Source organism: Coffea arabica, chromosome 8c, assembly GCF_036785885.1.
Source record: "Coffea arabica cultivar ET-39 chromosome 8c, Coffea Arabica ET-39 HiFi, whole genome shotgun sequence".
Classification (NCBI taxonomy): Eukaryota; Viridiplantae; Streptophyta; class Magnoliopsida; order Gentianales; family Rubiaceae; genus Coffea; species Coffea arabica.
Window position 1 is genome coordinate 1,848,370 of NC_092325.1, and position 13,929 is coordinate 1,862,298.

The following is a 13,929-nucleotide window of genomic DNA, read 5'->3' on the forward strand; positions in this document are numbered from 1 at the left end:
CAAATCCTGGGACTAGTCTAATACTACTTGATATACTCTAGCAGGCACCCATTCAGAAGCCCAATTCTGATTACACAACGAATAATAAATTTGCAGTCCAAGGGGCTGAGAACAAAATTAGCAGCAGTAAAGGTATCGCAGACCACAGTGCGACCAATCTGAACTTAAAAAATAAGGAGCAGCAGCATCTGATATCTGAAGTGGCCAAGGCTCCGCAAGCAATCACCTTCAATGTTGCAGTGAACACGGTTGCATCAGGCCCTGAGTGCCTCAAACCCCAAGGCTTCACAAGCAATCACCACCACCCCCAGCATTTCTCTTCACCTGAATCCTCTATTTTCTCACTACTCAAAGGTTTCCCCCAATTTGAATGCAAAATGGTTGCTGTCTTGCTTCCCGCAGAAATCCTACTATGTACTTCCAAAAAAACCCCTGTGTCGCCGTTGGTTTCTGTACAGAAACATGTGTTTTGGATGGTGACACCGTATAGGTCTTCAATTGGCACAAGAATTTTAGTTAAAGAACTTAATTCATGTGATAAAATGTTGAGGGACCAAATCGACTTTAGTAAAATAGTTTGAGAACTAAATTGGCGATTTTCCCTAAAAAAGGAGATGAAGGAAAACCCGCCAATTTGACAGCTGCTCGCTAATTCATAACGGGGTTAAAGCCAAGTTGTACAGTGCAAGTTTTGCATAAGCCCCTAAAACCCTAAACTCAGAACAAAGCCTCCAGCTCACATTTTGCTCTCTTTCCCATGGCTTCTTCGGTCTCCCTGAAGAAGAACTACCGGTGCCACCAATCTTTGCAGCAATTCTACACCGGCGGCCCTTACGACGTCTCCTCCGACGGCTCTTTTATCGTCTGCGCCTGCGACGACACCATCAAAATCGTTGATTCCTCCAATGCCTCAATTAAATCAACAATTGAAGGAGATTCTGAACCTGTCACCGCCCTCTGTCTCAGCCCTGTTAGTAACAATAGTTTCCTATTTTCCGCTAGCCATAGTCGCCAAATTAGGATTTGGGATCTTTCTTCTCTCAAATGCATCCGTTCTTGGAAGGTAAAATTCTAAATTCAGCTTTCTCGGCTAAAAGGTTTCGGTGTTTTTACGTAACTTCTACTCTTTCCAGAATAGAAAAGTTCATTTCTTTTCATGGGTTGTTGCCTGGATCCTGGTCTTTTAGTGTAGTAAGCTAAAGTGACTGAAATAAGTTGACTTTAGAGGAAATTTATGACCATTTGGTTTTCATAAATTCTTTCGGAAATAATTGGGATTTTCCCGTAGATTAATGTTGTTGCACAATTTGAACCGCTCAATTGAGTATTTTTGTTTTGTATATAGGGGCATGAAGGGCCAATTATGGGAATGGCTTGTCATGGGTCAGGTGGACTGCTGGCAACAGCGGGGGCTGATAGGAAAGTGCTAGTGTGGGACGTTGATGGTGGCTTCTGCACTCATTATTTCAAAGGTCACAAGGGTGTTGTTACTTGCATTATGTTCCATCCTGACCCCAATAGACTACTGGTAAGTTTTACTTTTAGCCCAAGATGTCTCCTGTCAATCGCCTCCTTTCATTTTTATTGTAACTTAAAAGAAAATAGAAAAAATAAAAGGTAGATGAGAATGGTTGAAAAGATTACTAGAAACGAGAGATTGTGTCAATACATGTTGAGTTTTTAAAGTTTTATATCATAACTTTATTTTCATGGTTATATTTTGATTGGTGGAGTGTTCATTTGCATGTGTTTCCTCATGGCTCATTCGTTCTTGTTAAAAATTGAGATGGTCCTTATGGAAATTTTTCTGATAAAAGAGAGAATACGAGATAAAAATCATGGGGAAATAAGTTGAAACTATTTATTGAATGCATTTTGAGTTTTGTTTATATTGGCACTATTTTGCTAGGACGGAAAATGAGATCAAGTAAAGTTCAATTCTTTTGAAGCCAGAATTAGCATTTTAAATTGAATGTTTAGTTTTTGTTTTAATATGCAGTTTGTTATTATCTCCAATTCTGGAAACTGATTTTTGGTCCTGTGCTAAGAGGCCCGTTTCTTACATTAAGCTAACTTTTACTTGTTGCACTTTCTGATATTTTATGCTCACGGTTTCTTGTTAATAGCTTTTCTCTGGCAGCGATGACACTACCATCAGAATTTGGGATCTAAGAACTAAGAAGTGTGTTACAACACTTGAAAAACATCAATCGGCTGTGACATCGTTGGATTTTTCTGAAGATGGGCAGACCTTGATCAGCGCAGGAAGAGACAAGGCATGTCATATATCACTATATGAAAAATAAAAGCCAATTTGAAATTGAAATAAAAAGCAAACCAAAAGGATTCTGATCATTACAGTTCCATAAAAATCATGGTCAGCATATGAATGAGTATCTGAATTTTTTAAAAGCTTTAGTGAGCTAACCAGTTAATTTTGGAGTATTGAGTCTGTGGAGATTAGTTGGCAAAGTATCTATTGGTTTGATAGCAAATGCCTTCTTTAGTTAATGCAAAGAACCTTGTATAGTTTAAATGTTTGGATCTCCTTCAGCAATAACTATAGTTTTTTGTGTCAAGTATAATATTTCAAGTGACTGGCTAATGTTGAGATAAAAATTTCAGGTTGTAAATTTGTGGAATTTGAGTGACTTTAGCTGTAAAGTTACTGTCCCTACGTATGAGGCACTAGAAGCAGTTTGTGCCATTGGCTCTGAGTCCACTTTGGCTAAATGTTTGGCTTCGCTTATACAAAAACGTTTGAAGGAAAAAGATGGCTCACCGTCAATACAATTTATTACTGTCGGAGAACGTGGTATTGTACGGATATGGAATTCTAAAGGGTGCGTCATGGATTCTCTTTAACTGTATATACCTGAGACTACTCTCTCCTTGGTTCTTTTTCCCTATATATTAACGTTATGTTTCGTCAGATGTAGCACCAAATATTTTTATACTTTAGATGCTTTTGGACTCCAAAAGCAACGTTCACTTTTTGATAATTGTGAATTTTAATACTTTAGTTTTCCTAATACACCCATTTGGATGTGATAGGCATATATTGTATGTGTATATAAGTAACTTATGCATATCCATACTTGGACGTATTTTTCTGTTTTTAAATGTTGTGTGCATGTTGGATAGGAATGCGTTTTTTGCATGGGCCCACTGGCTGAATTTAGTTGGCAGTTGTGTATATCAGTGCATCTGTAATTTGGACACTGTTTTTTGCAGTATTTTCTCGATAAAGTATATTGGTTTAATTCTTTTTTTTTCTTTTTGAATAAATTGTTTTGAAAACAGTGCAGTTTGCCTCTTTGAGCAAAAATCCTCTGATGTTGTTGTGAGCTTGGACAAGGATGAGGTGAAAAGAGGCTTCATATCTGCTATGATGTTGCCCTCAGATCAGGGCTTGATATCTGTTACGGCTGACCAGCAATTTCTCCTCTATACCCCAGTGGAAGACTCTGAAGGCAGTTTGAAATTAATCCTTAGCAAGCGCCTCATAGGGTATAATGAAGAGATTGCAGATATGAAGTTTTTGGGTGAGGAAGAACAATTTCTGGCTGTCTCTACAAGCGTTGAACACGTAAGTTTTCTGTAATTCTTGCAGGGCCTTAAAGTGCCTGGTACATGTTTGTATAATTTTAATTGTTCTGACCCATCTGATGTTAACTATTTTTCAAGATGTTAACTTTTCTACTGTAATGCTGGGCTATCAATTTACCTAGGAGGCATTGTTGGCATTCTGAATTTCTTTCCTTATGGGTCATTATTATGCTGGGAGTTTTTAGGGTTTGTAATTGGGTTAGTATATGCTTTAATGTGTTTCTACTGATTCACATGAATCATCAATAATGCTAGTGTCTTGACTAAGAATCTACAAACACTAGAAAGATTGGTTAGCTGCAAGGTACTTAATAGTCTTAATGGAAAAACAAGGTAGTGAGGGCGTTTTGTGTTTCGCTGCTTTATGCAGAGCTTGATTAAATCTTGCAAAGGACATCCTAATCAGCATTTGAGTTGGGTTCTTTTGTTCTACTCTATTACACGCTTAGTTAAGAATATATTATTTCCTTTCAAAATTCAAGGCTGGAAATGTACCTTAGTGTGTTTGGTATGATTCACTTATACTTTATTATTCTGCTTCTGTTGCGTGCAGTGGTGTCTGGAAAGAAACATGTCATAAGGAAAATTGGTGCATAACCTTCTTAGTTTAATGGAGTCATTTGATTTTTTTTGTTCACGTAATGCATGTTCTTGACTAATTATTCAAATGCTAGGGGGTTTACTTTGTTAGAATGATCTAACATTGCCATCCTAATGTTATGTGTTGTTATGTACAGGTGCGGGTGTATGACCTTGCATCAATGTCATGTGCCTATGTGTTGGCTGGTCACACTGATATTGTTTTGTGTCTTGATACCTGTGTGTTGGGTACTGGCAGAACACTTGTTGTGACAGGAAGCAAGGACAACAGTGTAAGATTTTGATCCATTTCCTCTGTAGGATTAGCTTTTCATCGTCTTCCTTAAGTTTTCATTTTCTTTGTTTTGCTGCTTTTTTATTTTTTGGTTTTGGGGTGCTTTGTCTGTGCATTTTGTTTGAGGCTAGTGAGGATGGTGTGCAGCCACGTATTATTTCATATTAAATTTTCGCTAGTGATATATACTTGGGCCATTTGTATTTGTCCATTTTAGGATGCTAGTTGACTTTGTGTCCATGTTTGTTCTTAGATTATAGGAGTTTCCACTTAAGAGAAAGAAAGACTTAGGAAGAAGCAAAAAAAATAGAAAATATTGATTTACAGTGGGATTTTTCTATGATTTTTGTTTCCAGTGCATATATTTGTATAATGGCTGGTTATTGTATGTTACAAATTTTATACCATTGCTTTGATAGGTCAGAGTGTGGGATGCTGAAAGTAAATGTTGCATTGGAGTTGGCATAGGTCACATGGGAGCAGTTGGTGCCATTGCATTTTCTAGAAAACATCGGAACTTTTTTGTCAGCGGTAGTAGGTATGTCATTATCTGGGCATATATACAGTAGAATTTGTCTCATATACATTTACCTTGGTAGGTATTTGTTTTCCTTCTTTAAGTGGGCCTCATCCATTTTCCATGGGGCTTGGGGAGTTTGTATATTGGCCAATTGGTGGCGATGAAGCTTTTGCTCTATTGCTGCTCATTTGCAAAGACAGTAGAATACATCATGTAGTTCATGCACCTTTTTTTTTTTTTAATTTGGGTAATCTTCTGGTAGTGGTTATTGCTGATCATTTTGCATTGCATCTCTTTTGATGCTTGTCTTATTACTGATTATTTTGGGAGAAGAAATGATGTTTTTATTGAATGCAGATCCATAATTCTATGTCATAACAATCAGCAACTTTGTTGTTTCATTGACGTTCTGAACTTGATGTCTTTACCTTCATTTCTTTGATATGTTTACTATGTTGTCTGCTTTTACAAAACTTTCATGGTGGTCACGTTCAGCGACCGTACACTGAAGGTTTGGAGTTTAGATGGACTCCCAGATGGTGCTGAAGATGTTCCTAATCTGAAAGCAAAAGCAGTTGTGGCAGCCCATGATAAGGACATAAACTCACTTGCAGTTGCCCCAAATGATAGTCTTGTTTGTAGTGGCTCCCAGGTTTGTAAGTTGCAATACTTAGTTCCACAACTAATGTCTGTTTTCAGGATTTTGAAGTTGTGGCATCTATGAGAGAAGGCGTAATCTTAGAAAAAACAGTTCATAGCATGGGACTGATCGGCTTCTTATCAATTTTAATCATTTCTCATTCTCTCTATATGGTCAGGATCGTACTGCTTGTATATGGAGGCTTCCAGATCTAGTATCTGTAGTGGTACTTAGAGGGCATAAAAGGGGAATTTGGTCTGTGGAATTTTCTCCTGTCGATCAGTGTGTTATAACAGCTTCTGGAGATAAAACAATCAAAATATGGGCTATATCTGATGGTTCATGTTTGAAAACATTTGAAGGGCATACATCAAGTGTAATCAGAGCGTCTTTTGTCACTCGTGGGACTCAGTTTGTCTCTTGTGGTAACTTTTATGGATGATGTCCTAACACTTTTCATACCATATTATTGCATACATACTAAAAACTGGAAAATATTGCTGCATTGAATAGGTGCTGATGGTTTGGTGAAGCTGTGGACTGTTAATACAAATGAATGCATAGCGACTTATGATCAACATGATGACAAGGTTATTTTCTGACATACTGTTTGCATAAGCAATTACATCTATTGAAGTACTTTCTTTTTGGTTTCTTTCTACATTTTCCACCTGGGTCTATGCATATTCAGAATCAGAGACTTTTATTTGCTTGTCATGGCTGTTTGATATGCTTCAATGCACCTTAATTGAGCAGCTTGTGAAGTATGCAATGTTAACTAAATTTGGCATCCTTTTCTAAATAGAAAGCACAATTTTTTTTGTCTATAGTTTCTGGAGCTGCTGCTTCCTCTTCTTTTGGCTATTTAAGCATCTGAGGTGATGCAGACTGTCGCTTTTGAGACAACGTAAGCTAATGACAGAAAAAGAAATGATGAGTTCAGTGTTTCTTGACTAATCTTGCTTTGTTAGAGGTGTGGGAAGTGTGTATAGTTGAACTTTTGGACACTTTGCTGGCTACAACTCCATGAATCTGCAGCCAATGTGCTCTGTAGAACTTTTCATCTTGAAAAGATTTCATTATGTATACCCTTATTGGTTAAATTCTTTAGAGGTAGTAATCATAAACAAGGCTGTTCCCCCTTGTCAGCATTTTTCATGCAATCTTGGGTTTATAGTTTTGGGGTAACTCTCAGTTGTATTGTATGGGTTGCCATGTAGTACCGGTAACTAGCTTAGTGGAGCCCTGGGCATTACAAGCACACCAGGGGAAATCATGGCTTGATTGACTGTACAGTGGATGTGCATGTGTGCTGGGACTGTGGGCATGACATTCTTTGGACGTTTGGTTCTGTGCTTGTTAAAAGATAATGTTAACTACTTGCATATTCTTCTTCTTCAAATTTTAAGTGTACCGAGTAGTTTTCTTGTCAAGAACTAGTGGCAATAAAATAAGCGAGACAAAATGTGGTGCAGAATTATTATATCTAGAGTCTATCACTTTGTGACCACGTATCTTGTTACATTTTTTCCAGATCAGGTTATTTATATTCCTTGTTTGCTCAATAACTTTGGTCTGCAGATATGGGCTCTGGCCATTGGGAAGAAAACCGAAATGCTTGCTACTGGAGGCAGTGATGCAGTAATCAACTTGTGGCATGACTCGACAGCTGCTGATAAAGAAGAATCCTTCCGTAAAGAGGTAAGGCATCTTTCTGTCTGGTGCTTTATTTTCTGAAACTGATATGAACCACTAGATTTTGGTTTACTTACCGAATTGAAGCTGTATTATGTTTAGGGTTCTTACATTGCATCATTTTTATGCTTCGCGATAGTATGCATGGATACTTGTGCTAAACTCTGGGAATTACTTGGGATGGGCAGAGAGTGAGAGGGAGGCGTGGAGCGGAAGATAGTTGGATGGCATTTATTTGGCTTTTTGGCTTGGAAACATTATTTTGTCTTCTTTAGTTCTAATAGTGATTTGGAACTCGTTTATCTTTTTTTTTTTCGATTTTGGCTTGCCTTAGTGGCATTCTGTTACATGAACCAATCTAGGTTACAGCATCATTATATTTTTGATGTAGGAGGAAGGTGTTTTGAGAGGACAAGACCTTGAGAATGCAGTAATGGATGCTGATTATATCAGAGCAATCCAACTTGCATTTGAGCTGCGCAGACCTCATAAACTCTTTGAATTATTTGGGGAGATCTACAGGTAATTTTTAATTTTTCCCCTACAGTTGTGTTGTAATTATTCTCCCATCGTCTATAATTTTGATTTTCTGCAGGAAGGGAAGTGCAGATGTTCAGATTGAGAAAGCTCTCCGATGTCTTAACAAGGAAGAATTCGCTCAGCTTTTGGAATATGTTCGAGAATGGAATACAAAGCCAAAGCTCTGTCATGTTGCCCAATTTGTGCTCTTCAAGATATTCAGTATCCTTTCACCAACAGACATTGCAGAGGTAGGTGCTCCATGCTTTATGCTCCCCACTGCAACTCTCATGAAATTGTAGTGGAGATCTAATGCTGGTTTTGCGTCATAGAGGATTGGAAAGTAATTTAAAGTGTCACTTGGACGTTCCTTGTTACTTGATGAGATGTTTTTGAGGGCTTCAAACACTTGCTCTCTAAATGGGCTCTTGTTTTTACTCCCCCACTAGAAAAGGAAATAAAATCATCTCTATTTACGTGAAATTGAGCATTATTGAAATTTATGGAAAATGCAGAGTAATGGAGCGTCTATGTGAAATTATTTCAGATAAGAGGCATTGGAGAATTGCTTGAAGGACTAATCCCATATTCTCAGAGGCACTTCAGTAGGATTGATAGGTTGCAAAGAAGCACATTCCTTTTGGACTACACTCTGACAGGAATGTCTGTTATTGAACCAGAGACAAATGTTAGAGATGCAAGGGAGAAGGATATGGAATATTCCAGGAATGACGAAGAGCAGGCTAGGTATAAGGTCGAAGGACAAGAACATGAAAAGCTAGAAGAGAAGGCCTCTTTGAAGAAGAGAAAGTCACGCAAATCTAGAGATGTGGCATACAAGAAACTGAGGGGACTGACTGACAGGGGTGACTCGTCCATACCATCACCGGCATAGTACAGCAAATGTCAAATGCTTTTGAAGTATTCATGATTTAGCATCTGATGCTCTGGCTGCATACATTTGTGAGTGATAGTTCATGGAAGACAGGAGTTGAGAATTGGCTGGGGATCCATTAAATGGGGAGCGAAAATTGCTAATCATGTTTGTTGCAGTTGGTTCCGATGAGTTCTTTGGCAATACAGTGCCCGTGCCCTTACATCTGGCATCAGAGAGTGGTCTGAGATATCCCAATACAGATGCCAAGAGAGTGCTTTGCCTGATGCGTCTATGGTGTAATCTGTAGCATTTGCTGATGAAGTGCAAGATTCTTGTCTAAATTATAGCGGTCCCTTTTTCAATCGTCTCTTCCCTTGTACCCATTAATAGACGTTCTAGGTTTCTTGTCATGTAGCAAGCTACGAAATCAACGTTAATCTCAGTAAATAAGTATTTTGAAAATTGGGTCTGTTTTCTGTTGGAGTTTGGCAAATGTGTTAATGGATCTATATGGAGGCCAATAAATGCACTGACTTTGATGTATCAGGAAACTTCATTCATCAACCAGCACATAACCTAGTGAGGGAATGCTCATAATCAAGTAACTACAAGATTTGCACCTACAATACGCATTGACTGCGTCAGGCATTAGGGAACTTATCACAAATTAGTAAAACCAAAATGATGGTAATTCAGGTTGATCAGAAACCAGCCAGTCATTAAACAGCAACGAGCAACCAGTATTCTTGAGCTGCTGGCTTAACATTACATGACGCCATGATACCCAGCGGAGTCCAGAAGAACTGCTTTAACTTGTTCAGGCAAAATGTCTTGGCCTTCCCAGCATTGCTGTTGAAAATCAAACAAATTTGTCTTTAAGTGCAGGACAGAGAAAAAATCTCAAAGACAGATCAGCAAATACCATTCTAACACAATTGTAGCTGTAACAGCTCATTTCTAAGCACATTATGGCAAGTTCTGCACAACAATGCTCGAAGTCAGGGATCAATTGGATGTTTATTGTGCATCCATGAAACTCTCGACTCCTGAAGCGCACAAGTGGTCTGACTTCTTTACTATTCGTTTTGATGATTCATGACAATAACTAACATGTTCTTTGTATAACATTTTATCTATATATGGTTCTTTTATCATCAACGCTTTGGCAGTTTTAAAAGTACATGTTGAAAAGAAACCAAAGAATGAGCATGAACAGATCAAGGAAGCAATTGTACTTTGGAAAGCTTAAATGCAAGTGTTTGAAGAAAGAAAGCCAGAGATGAGTATCAACCCGGTAAATTAACTAAGAATAACCACAAACAGAACCGGATCTGGAACAATGAAGCCAGATGAAAACTTTTTAGAGATAAAGGATGCTTTTAGGATGGTATTAACTTCTTACATAGAACCGTACCAAGTATATCTAATGTATCAAAACAAAATAGGTAATGAGAATAAGAACGATAGAGCAGGACCACACCTCAGCCCGAAATACATCCAAAGCGAATCCATTGAAACAGCTGATAACTGCTTGCTGAATATCCAAGCCAAGATTGTCCAGGGCGCTAATGGTGGAGAGTAAAAGACCTGGTCTGCGTGCACAGAACATGTGTATATTGACGGCCCTCCCTTCCCTTAACCTCACCTCCACCTATAAATTAAGAACTACAAAAATTTTAGTAGACCAGGATTTCAGAAACAGCAAAGAAGAAGAACTGGCAATAAAAGTATAACAAACAGTTTCTTAACAATAAAAATTCTGTAATTGCGACTGCCTAAGTTAGCCTACCATGGTGAAACATCAGAAATACTTGGTAACCCTCTTTGAGAGGTAGTAGTCTTTGGATTACTGAGCTCTATTATGACATAATTTTCCAACAATCAGAAAAAGCAAGCCAAATATGAGTCTTAAAAATTGCAACAGACAGAGTCCACATGGGTCTTCTTCTGAAAATTTCCAGCCTCTGTTTGATATATGAAAGTGACAAATTACTCATTTATTGGATCACAAACTGTTAAAGCACTTACGCTGCACATGAACTGTTCTGTTTTGTACCTAAAGTCTTGGAAACAGCCTGTAAAACAAGCACTAGCCCAAGGATGATGCTTAAGCCGTTTCAATCTGGACAAACATCTAGGTAGAGCAAGCACAATGAAACTAACACAATATATATTAGCAATGCACCCTCTGCACTCATGCCATATTGCTATTATGTAGGAAGTTGTTCTGCATAACACTCAAGCCAATGCTACCAACAGAGGGTGATTGGTTTAAAAACATAACTATTAACAGTGGAAAGCTTAATGGAATTGATAAAATTAAATAAAATATATTATTTCAGAATTCTCAGAACCGATGTTAGAGTTCAAAGCACAACAATAAGGATCATATTAAACACATTATTTCATCTTTCTGTCGCATGCATCCAGCAGAAAGACAAGTTGAATATTTACCCGTGCAGGTTGGTTGCTTTTGGGGCTTGGCAATGAGCTCGAATTCAATTCTTCCTTGACGCAACATGGTAAAGTAGGCAAGGTAGGTGTCAGAGGATGAAAACTTGATGTTTGCTCCAGCAAAGATCCTGATGGAGTAGCCTCAAGTTCATGATGCAGATCATTGATGCGTTGCAAAAGTTCTTTCAAGTACTCAATGGCATCCCCAAGTATTGAAGCCCTATCCATCTATCAAAAACAATAATAACATTTTCATCAGATTAAGCCATAAGCCATAGCAACCTAAAAGCTAAGGGATTAATTAGCCATGTTGGACATAGATGATCAAATCCCATATGAAACTGTAAATCTCAGTTCAACATTCCAAACCGAACAAACAATTTAGTTCTTGACATTCCACAGTTCAACAGAAAAATGGAAATGTACCTTGCTGATTTTGGGGACAATGGACCTAAGCATATAGAGCCGATCATTGAGCTTCTTCCTGCGGCGCCTCTCAGCCATCAAATTTTTGGCCGGAGGCCCTTTCTTCTTGCCTTTTTCATCTCCATTAGTAACAGCATTGATGTCACCCACATTCCACTTATCACCAGCGCCATCATTACCTTCATTAGGCCCTCGATCCACATTACTGTTCAGATTAACCTCGTCGGAATCATAATTCAGACAGGAAATATCATCAACATCCTCCAACTCCCCTTCAACATCATTCCTTTTGCTTCTCTCATTCTTCTTTCCTGATTTCACCCCATCATCTCCCTCCAACATGAGACCTTTTTCAGCATCAGCAGCCAAATAGTTGTTCCTTAGAGCAGCTCTTTTCTGAAAGAGAGTGGGCCGCTGCGGCTGCGGCTGCAGCAGCTGCTGCTGCTGCTCCACCCCACCTAACGGTAAAACCTCCAGCGGCCTCAAACCCACATAATTAAACTTGTCAGGAAACAAAATCCCATTCCCAACATAACCCTGCAGGCCCTCGAGACCAAGGGCAGGTAAATTCAACTCCGGATTGCCCAACAAAACAGAGGAACTGGAATCGGAACAATAGGGGTTATCGCTCGGCAAGAAGAAATTAGTACTATTATTTTCCAATAAGCCATTTTGCTCAACAGGGTCGCTGGAAATCAAGCTGAAAAGGGAGGACAAGTAAGAATTCGGAGGAAAATATGAGGAGGAGGAGGAGGGCTGAGAGTAGAAATTTTGGTAATGGGCAGTGGTTTCAAAGGATGGATTCGAGGGAAATGCCATGTCGTTGGAGAGAGTGGCCTTGAAATCTTGCGCACTGTTGATGAACCAGTCGGTTCCAAGCATGGGTTTGGACAAGGTAGAGGCTGCGGTTGCGGCTGCGACGGCGTTGATTTCTTGGTGGGCTTTGCATGTCTCTTCTTCTGCTGCTGTAGCAGCTGCTATTCTTGGGTGGGCGGACCATGAAAGTGAAGAAGCAGCTTCGGTTTCTTCAGGTTGGGTCCAGAGGGCGGAGTTGGTGTTGGCGGTGGCGGTGGCGGTGGCGGTGGCTGTGGCATTGGAGCTTGGAAGCATTTCTGCTGTAATTGAGGAAGCAGGGAAAGAGACCGGAGGGCAAAGGCTGAAGGCTTGAGGGCTGAGTGGGGAGTGAGATGTGGACACCATCACCACCGCCGCTGGGAGTTTTATCTCTATCTGTCTATTTTTGGCCACAACTCTCCATTTGATTCGTTTTCCTAAACTCGTTTTATATCTCTGTCTTAAAAAAATTTGCTTTTGGTTTTCTTTTTTGTTTTTTGTGTGGGAAGTTCCCAAACATAAAACTACATAGGATAAATTAGGCCGTCAACGGGGCGGAAATGAAAATTTCGGACCCGGATCCAATTTAATGTAGTAGATACAGATCCGATTCGTATACCCAACGGCGGATTTGAGCTTAGAGTTTCGGAATCGTATTTGACGATTCTCAGTTCGGGTTCGGGTCTATTTGAAAATAAAAAATCATATAAAAGTAAGATTTGGAGCTACCTACATATTAAGAAGTTTGCAAAAATGAATTACAATCATTCCAAAATTACATCCAAAACCAATCACAAATCAATCTTAAAACTTAAACAAATCAAATTATAAAGCAAAATTGCAAATAACTCACAATAATTAATCCAAAATTAAACACAAATCAATCTACAAAATCATTACTAAATTATTAATTTGGTAAAAGAATATATTTAGAAATATTTATTTTTTTAATAATTATTAATATATTGTCCGGGTCTTGATCGAAAACGGGTCGGAATCCTATATTCCGTATTCGACTCACTTTTTTGTTAGAGTAATCGGGTCCGAGTTCGAGTATCGGAATTATTTCTTAATCCATACCAGAAAAAAATTATCGAATCCGAATCGGGCTCCAGGCATAAACCCGGCCCGTTGCCAACCCCAGGATAAATGTAATTAATCCAACATAAAATTAGGTTAGATTGCTTTTGGTGCATTTTTTAGGAATGTCTTTGAAAAAAATAATATATACTGTAACACTTTATGACATATAAAATGTGCGAGATAAAGGCAAATTCTTAAATATTGAAAATGGTAATAAGGAGAAAATTCATGCAAGATCAATTTGACGCTTGAGATTCATAATGAAGCAATTTCAATCACGAATTACGACTATTAAAAGTTTTGCATAGCTTACATGCAACACCTTTTTTGTAGTATCTGCTTTGATTACAGCCAAATTATCCATTTTGCTTTTGTAATGAAAGTTATTTTTCGTGGTT

The 13,929-nt window shown here is 38.5% G+C and overlaps 2 protein-coding genes across 4 annotated transcripts; one reads left to right on the forward strand and one right to left on the reverse strand.

Annotated features, from left to right (window-relative positions):
* Positions 1 to 591: 591 nt before the first annotated feature.
* Positions 592 to 9,196, forward strand: LOC113705647 (protein TORMOZ EMBRYO DEFECTIVE). Of its 2 annotated transcripts, none has more exons than XM_027227564.2 (14): positions 592 to 1,063; positions 1,346 to 1,528; positions 2,127 to 2,276; positions 2,626 to 2,843; positions 3,304 to 3,589; positions 4,347 to 4,481; positions 4,903 to 5,021; positions 5,499 to 5,655; positions 5,822 to 6,068; positions 6,157 to 6,233; positions 7,225 to 7,344; positions 7,730 to 7,860; positions 7,934 to 8,108; positions 8,405 to 9,196. In XM_027227564.2, the coding sequence occupies exons 1-14, from the start codon at positions 758 to 760 to the stop codon at positions 8,750 to 8,752; spliced, it is 2,652 nt and encodes an 883-aa protein (XP_027083365.2). In that variant the 5' UTR covers positions 592 to 757; the 3' UTR covers positions 8,753 to 9,196. The 2 variants fall into 2 exon arrangements, with proteins under 2 accessions (XP_027083365.2, XP_027083366.2); XM_027227565.2 differs by having other exon boundaries at positions 924 to 1,063; positions 2,141 to 2,276.
* A 49-nt stretch (positions 9,197 to 9,245) lies between these two features.
* LOC113705648 (transcription factor SCREAM2-like) lies at positions 9,246 to 12,945 on the reverse strand. 2 transcript variants are annotated; one of them, XM_027227566.2, is made up of 4 exons: positions 11,615 to 12,945; positions 11,189 to 11,416; positions 10,215 to 10,385; positions 9,246 to 9,583 (listed from the first exon to the last, which is right to left on the reverse strand). In XM_027227566.2, the coding sequence occupies exons 1-4, from the start codon at positions 12,812 to 12,814 to the stop codon at positions 9,500 to 9,502; spliced, it is 1,683 nt and encodes a 560-aa protein (XP_027083367.1). In that variant the 5' UTR covers positions 12,815 to 12,945; the 3' UTR covers positions 9,246 to 9,499. The 2 variants fall into 2 exon arrangements, with proteins under 2 accessions (XP_027083367.1, XP_027083369.1); XM_027227568.2 differs by lacking the exon at positions 9,246 to 9,583 and having other exon boundaries at positions 10,301 to 10,399; positions 11,615 to 12,910.
* Positions 12,946 to 13,929: the final 984 nt, after the last annotated feature.